Below are 7956 nucleotides of genomic sequence, written 5' to 3'. Positions count from 1 at the left end.
GACACTGTCAGTGTCCGTACCGGATGGGAGTGGAGACTGGGACAGGGGTCTGTGCAGGGTTCCGGTTGAGGGGGGATGCGGGGGTATGCCATCCCTCCCTGTAAAAAGTTTGGGCTTTAAAACATCCTCTTTGTAATTTTAACAATTATGTATTATTAACAATTATAAAGAGACTTTGTAGACCACCCCCCCTTGATTTCTTTAACCAATCGACCACTGGGTGTCTGGATCTAATGTCACCACATATAATGGACAGATAAAGTTGGTGTTTCAGTTTACAAAGCATCATGAGTGGAAAGAGGACAAGAAGAAGACAGGAGATGAGAAGATGGGAGGAGGAAGAGGGAAATAAAGAAGATGAGGGAAAAAGGAAAAAAGACAGACAGAAAGTTATAGAAACAAAGAAAGAAAGAACAAAAAGAAAAGAAAAGAACTGTTTGAGCAGCATGAGGCTGAAGAGTGGGATTGCCTTGATCTTGCTGATGTTGTGGTCGCTCATGCTGCCGCTGCGGTCGATAAGGAAGAGCAGCTCCCTGGTTGCCTGCTGCAGCTGAGGAGGCTCCGCCCGCAGGTCTGGACAGAAGTTCAGCATCAGGACCGGGCTGCACAGAATGTCCTTATGGTAGCGCTTCCGCACAAACTCCAGCTAAAGGGGAACAAAGCAAAACAAACATTCAGATAGAGCACGCGTCTGCCGCTCAAACTCCAGACCTTCCGAGCTTCAGAGGAGTGTATTTAGAGGCTGCAGGATTGTACATAGGAACACTGAAAAGTAAAGTCACACCAACAAACAGAATGAATCATCAAAAACGTACATACTTACATACATACATACATTATACATACATACATACATACATACATACATACATACATACATACATACATACATACATACATACATACATACATACATACATACATACATACATACATACATACATACATACATACATGCTTTCATATGGCTGATAAATAAAGGATATGAGAGTTAAAGCTCACCTTTTTCTCTGACTCAGGATCCTTGCGAGCACATCGAATAAAATCACGGCGGGCGCTGATCTGCTCTTCGTATTGGCTAAAAGTGAGCCGTCCCCTTTCCAGGATGACCAATGGGCTGCGAGGTTCTGTCAGAGGGTGTCATTTACTTTACTGTGTCCCATTTCAACAGACAAAGACAAGTCTTAACATCCAGGCCAGTTTACAGGTGAAGCATACCAGGCTGTGTGGTGTCTCTTACGGCACCTATAGACCATCTGCTAGTATTAACAGATTGCAGGTCATCAAATAAAGGAACAAACTGGACTGGAAAGTACTCAGTGTCTCGTGTAATGCTCACCGCTCAGGTGGAGGATGATCTCCAGGTGTCGATCGTAGGGATGCTCCTCGGCCAGTGTAATGCAGGTGATGGAGGCGGAATGGGCACTGGGGTCGGCGTCGGCCCGCATCGGGTGTGTGGGGCTCTCCAGGCCTGGGGAGACAAAGCAGAATGGGGGGGGGGGAAGCAGTAAAATAGCGACCTGCTAATCCTAAATCAGATCTGGACCCAGTCAATGTCTGGACTGGAGCCATAACAACAATGCATTGGTTTTTGGCCCTAAGTGTGCAGATGCATTAAACACCTTATATAGTCAACATAAAGGAAACTACATTCTACATACAGTAAACCATTTGCATATTCCTCCTGTTGCACAGCACCCACAATTCACACAGGGCTGTTGTGTGAGCGAGAAGGAGGCCGAGCAAGACAAGGAGAAGGAATGGATGGATCTGTCCAAGGTCTTGAGCAGGCTGGAACGGGGCCAGATTCCCTACAATGCCCTCCAGAATTATTGGCACTCTTAATCTTACCTTTTCATGCAAGTACGTACAATAATTGCAAGAAAAAAAAAATGTTAACAGTCAAATAAATATTTTTCTCCAAAACATGTGTGCCACAATTATTGGCATCCCTAAAATCTTATAATTATAATCTTACTGAAATATATTTTCAATCATGTTTTACATTTTTAAGTTCACCTGTTTCTAAGTGGTCAACCATGACTTCCTGTTTCAGTGGGGTATAAATATGAGTGTCACACAGGCCAACCTCTCTTAGTCACAACATGAAAATATAAATGAAGGGGTGCCAATAATTGTGGCATAGATATTTTTAAGAAAAATATTTGTTTCATGATAAGAATATAATGTTTCTTTGAATTATGTTACTTCAATTAAAGGTCATATTTTTGTGAATATTTTGAATGAAAGATCATGAGGATAAACAATAAATATTTTTTTTCACATCACGTTTTGCTCATTTTTACTAAAGGGTGCCAATAATTCTGCAGGGCACTGCATGTGTCTGTAACTGGCTGTAGATGCATAGGAGTAAACCCATACTAGCTCCCACAGTTAATTTAGGGCAAACATCACTAATCACAAACACATTGTGGCTGTTCATTGTGTACCTCTAACTTATACACGTTTTATAGTTTCACAGTAAATATATGAATTAGTTATTATATTTAATAATATGCACATAAATATGTTTCATTGGATTTTGAATGTCTATGTTCTAGCTCATGCTGTTCCTTTCACATGAATACAGTGCTGACCGTGGTTTGATTAAAACGTTTAATTTGACGTCTCCGTCTTCCAAGCTGCCGGTGGAGCCAGGGGATCCAGGCACTGAGCCAGACACCTTGACCCCCCCCCCCCCCACCTTTCCTCCCAACACTTGGCCTCTCTGGTGCATAGGAGTGTATATTTCATACCTGTCAGTGTCACGGCCAACTGTGCCACTCCCTCAATCACAGTCAAGAGAGTGATAGCAGCTTCCATTCGAGAGATTCTTTCTGAGAGGGTATCAGGGCAGTCTTGTGCCCACGTTATTATATTATCTCTTACATGAAATCACTCGTTGGAGTATTTTATTAAACAGATATATTTTCTGAGAGGAACTTCTGATTTATGTCAAACAGTGAAACCAGTACTAGAGCTGAGTATAGACAGATGGAATAGCAAGACTGATCAATTACATCATTACAAAGGCAGCTTGAACAGTTACTGAAGAGTTAGCATATTATGTGAGTGTATGTGTAAGTATGTGTGTGTGTGTGTGTGTGTGTGTGTGTGTGTGTGTGTGTTTGTGTGGGTGTGTGTGGGTGTGTGTGTGTGTCTGGTGTTTGCATGTGCGTGTGCGCGTGAATGTGCTTGTGTGTGCGTGTATCTGTGTGTGTGTGCGGGTGCGTGGGATCGTGTGTGCATGTGTGTCTTTCTGTTTGTGTATGTGTGTGAATGAGTGGATGCCATTCTGTACCTGCCAGTAGACAAGCGCCTCTGACCAGCAGCTGGAAGCTGAACTCGTAGGGCGAGAGGTTGGTGGCAGGGCTGGTGAAGATGGTGTGCACACACTGCTGACTGGACCCCAGCAGCCGGTCTGCTTTGCCAGGACCAGCTCCAAAACAGCTGGTTGAACTGGGATGAAGGGCAGGTTTCAAAAGAGTATTTTTTTTTATGCACATCAGAGAAGCTGTTTTATATGTTGAAGCAATGATCAGAATACAGTTTAATCATCAAAATAAATACAGTATATGGGCCATTCTACCGAATTCGTGTAATATGAAGTCCCTCAACAATAAAATCTATTTACAAAACAATTAGGTATTTAGGCATAGATATTAAATTAGAAAATGTTATGGTCTATATAAACCCAATGCATTACATGAGATAGTGATAAGCTAAATATATACAAAATCATCATTTATAGGGTACTTTCTATTGGGAAGTAGCTGTCCCCAACCCTGACATCTAAATTTCAATGCCTTTAAATAACACTTTTCATTTTTTTTTTTTTTTTTCAATGATTTAATTTCAAAGATCTTTATGATTGGGCTGAAACAGAACTTGGAATATTTAGATTTATTGTGGGTTTAATTTTTAAATCAATTTACTATACTCAAAAAATCATGTCCCTAGTTTTCATGTCACTACCGAAACACAAGAGTTTTAGTCCATTGGCTGAGCCTGTGTTTTAGCCACGACTCTGCATTTTTGACCATGCAGTGACACTGCATCTCTGTCCCTCATGGTTGAATGGTAAGTAGCTAAATCCCATAGTTTTTATATAAATGTGTTCCAAAGTCTGAAAATCGACGTGTAACCTTAAGAATTGTCACTACCGAAACGCATGTTTTCTTCAATTAAGTAAACCTTTTGGGGTTTCATGGAAAATCTTATGTTTGTATGTGTGTACACCTCTTCAAAGATGTGTTTGCAAGCCGTGTGCTTGCTAGAATTCTTTATTTATGCTTAAAGTTAGCTAGAATTGTCACTACCGAAACAGTCACTACCGAAACATATGGTAGTGACCAGATGATTTTGGTAGTGACAAAATGAAATGGCAAGTAGTTCAATCCCATAATTTTTAAATCAATGTGTTGTGTGGACTAAAGGGAGGCCCAGAGCACCTTTTGGATGATTTTGGGAGAGAAATGAACATCCATCCAACAGTGCAGTCACTACCGAAACAGTGCAGTCACTACCGAAACAGATAAATTGACCTTGAAAATTTGGTAACATTGTTTTTTCATTTCTATGGATTTCATTGTGAAAATCTTCAAGAAATATTTGTAAAAATACTCTTCATAGAAGGGAAGGAAACACAATCTGAACAGGTCAATAATATAACTTTTTTACTATAGTAAATGTGATGTTTCGGTAGTGACAATTTTTGGAAGAGGAAAAACATTTCAACACATTCTGAAAACACAATATAAAACTTGACAGTTCTTTTACTAGATATGTGTACTTTAGATATGGTACAATATACATACGGACAAAGTTTTGGGAAAAAACCATACAAAAATTCTAAATATATCCGACATGACTTTGCATCAATTCGGTAGAATGGCCCATATAAAATGTGGGTAATACCCATCATAATTTCTGGCACATAAATGAGAAAAAGAGTGTGCATATGTAAATGTTAATATACTGTATATAATCCAGAGGACTTGTGATCAAACACTGCATATTAAACATACAAATGAATGTGTAAAATGTTGGGTATACCCATTGTGATGTTTGTACACTAGTACATACGGGTAGACATTTTTCTGTCTGAGAATCAGAATTCCTAGGCCATACCCATTTTCATCTGAACGTAGCCCATTTTCAGTTTTGCTTGGCACCATCCGTGCCCTCACTATGGGCGTGAGGACTGTGGGGAACACGAGACGGACCGCTCCATTCTCAAGGGTAGGTAATTCCTGAGTAGTGTTTATGATGACAGACACTATCTCCATGGACCCAATGAGTCCTGTGCTGACAATGAAGGTGCCTCTCTCCAGGTCTTCATCCAGAATCAGGTGTCCTGCAACACAGTGGACAGGATAAAAGATATTAAGTGTAAGTAAGTTGAAGTCATAAGGTATAAGCCTTTATCCAAAGCTACTTACAGAACTTATTTGTTTCACAGACAGAGGGGCTTATCTATTTGGGCTCTGTCAAAGACTTAATTGTTGCTTTCTGTTGCTGCAATAGGTGCAGGGAGGACGCTGTACGTAAGAATTAAATAAAAACTTCTTCCTTCATGGTCAGTTGGTCATGTTGGATGAACAACCAGCTTCCTGTTAATCAGGGTGAAAGGAATGTCTTATGCCAACCATCCCCCCCCCCCCCCCCCCATCCCACCCACCCACACACACACAAACACACACGCCATACCCCCCACAACCATAAATGGATTACGCTGATTACTGTTCAATAATTGTCAAAGTGATTTAATGGAAGGTTATTATACTGTGCGTTTGGTGTGTGTGCTCCCTCCCTGTCGCTGGCTGCAGTCTGTGAATGTCGTCTCGTATGGGTGTGCAGAGAGCTGACCTATCCTTGGTCTTTGAACGGGGCAAAGCTCTCTGAGTGGTGTGCATGCCAGTGCAATAGATAATGCATTCGAGATCCCAGTGTTGCTTACAAGCATGTGTTCAGGAAAGGAAAGCATTTTCCCATTTGGTAGCAACACATCTCAAGCACAGATCTCAGGCGGAGGATTCACAGCTCTGCCAGTGGCCAGCTCAACTAAACTATGTACTCAATCTGGTCTCAAAGGCTGTCCTAAATATAATAACTGTGCTTCATGTTTTTATGACACCTTGTTGCATAAAGTTTTTTTTCTATATCTCCTTTTCCAGTCACCTGTTCTGTAATTATTTTTAACTTCTGAAAACAAAATTTTATGACCTGTTATTAGGAAATGATAAACCAATCAAGCATGTATTTTTTTTTTTTGTCAGGTTGATCATTTCTTTGTATCTATTTATTTCACTTTCCCTTCACCATTGGTGCATTGCAGGTCCTGCCCTGAGTTGCCACAGCAGCACCAGTCCTTGCCATTGGTACACTGGGTGTCTAAGGCAGAGGTGGGGCAGCAGTCCAGGCAGCAGTCCTCCAGCTTGCCCCGGCTTTGGATCTGAACACTGACGATCCGGCCGGCGATCACTGCCTCAAATCCCACCACCACCTCCCTCTCAGCCAGCGGGTACACAAACACACCTGGGGAAGAGGAGGGAAGGAGAGGAGAGAAGAAGAAGAGTGATAATCGAACGAAAGAGAAGAAAATGGACAGATGAAAGGAGGGGAGGAGAAACATAAAGTGGAGAAAAGTTGAGAGTAGAGGAGCGGAGAAGAGAATTGGAGTGAGAATAAAGAGAGAGGAGTGGAGGGGAAGAGAAAGAGGCAGGCGATGAAGGGAGAGGAGGAGGAAGAGGAGGATAGGAGAAGAGAGGATAAGGGGAGAGTGTATGTGTCCAATGAGTGTGTAGGAGGGGATGGAGAGACGGGGCGAATGGAAGAAGAGAGAAAAAAAGTTAAAAGCTTTAGTTTGTGTCTTGTGATTCCCAATGAACATGCAGAAGTGTATCTATATCCACTGGGATAGTAAACACTACTCCTAAAGTCTTTGCCTTAAATCAGCTCACCCTCCACAGGCTCAGGGTCTATGTTGGCATAGGTGAGGTGGGCAGTGATACCCAGGGAGCAGCCATTGGCACAGGACTTGATGCAGGATGCTTTCAGGAGCAGAGGTGCCCAAGTTGACCGGTTTCTTAGGCCAGGCATATTTCCTATGAAGAGGAAGAGAAGCTTTCATTAACATATTTGACATTTCTCTTATATTCTTTATTTATCTCAATAGTTTTTTTTACATCTTTTTGAATTCACAAAATCTTTCATGTACGTAAAAAAAAATAATATCAATAATAAACAAAACAGTAATCCTGTAATATAAAAAAACAACCCTGTTTTACAATAAATACATCATTCTGTATCTCAGTATAAACTGGTGCTGTGACTTCCTTTTGGCTACCGGGCAACCACTAGTATGAGCGTGAGGCTGCATTAGCATCTGGCTAAATCATTAACTGGCCGGTCAACACAACAAGTGCCCTGAGAGAAGCACACATAATGCCATAATGGCCAGACTGCTAAGCTGAGGTAACATCACCTTTTCTTCTGGCAGCTACCCGAGTGCATACATTTATTCAGTCACCCGATTTAGGGTTGGAGAATTACAATATGGTAGTATACCTCTCTCTCACACACTTCTTAATGAAGCCTCGTTTTGTTTGGTTTCTTTATAAACTTGGAAAGAGGGTTAAACAGGTCAAAAGAAAACACTGGTCATTGAAAGTGCAGGTGTGCAGGGTTTATTGGAAGTGGGGGGTAAGGGGGGTTGGGTGACACAGCTGACTGAGCAGTTGATTGCGGTGGTGGTCACACACTGTTTGTTCTTGCCCTGGTAATGGCCTTTTGCATACACCTCCATCTAAGTAGATCAACAAGTCCCAGCTGGCTACCAATGTTCATGGACAGTAAAAGGACATCAATATGGGTCAGGGAAATGTCACTTTGGTTTATGGAGAAGGGGAAAGGGGGGTGGAGATTTTCCAAAATTCTCTTAGAATTAGTCATAGG

General features: G+C 41.6%; 1 protein-coding gene across 1 annotated transcript in view; it reads right to left on the bottom strand.

Annotated features, from left to right (window-relative positions):
* vwa5b2 (von Willebrand factor A domain containing 5B2) overlaps positions 1-7101 on the bottom strand; it is a gene marked incomplete at both ends in the record, with an annotated part of 20170 nt that extends 13069 nt beyond the window's left edge. The window contains 7 exons of the mRNA XM_080837500.1: positions 470-646; positions 1003-1127; positions 1340-1471; positions 3302-3459; positions 5131-5356; positions 6322-6537; positions 6963-7101. Of these exons, the coding sequence (XP_080693626.1) occupies positions 470-646; positions 1003-1127; positions 1340-1471; positions 3302-3459; positions 5131-5356; positions 6322-6537; positions 6963-7101 (1173 nt within the window). The remainder of the gene's footprint in view (positions 1-469; positions 647-1002; positions 1128-1339; positions 1472-3301; positions 3460-5130; positions 5357-6321; positions 6538-6962) is intronic.
* Between the last annotated feature and the right edge of the window lie 855 nt (positions 7102-7956).

The sequence above is a fragment of the Sprattus sprattus genome, assembly GCF_963457725.1.
Source record: "Sprattus sprattus genome assembly, chromosome: 4".
In the NCBI taxonomy this organism is placed as follows: Eukaryota; Metazoa; Chordata; class Actinopteri; order Clupeiformes; family Clupeidae; genus Sprattus; species Sprattus sprattus.
This window is presented reverse-complemented; position numbering and strand designations above follow the sequence as displayed.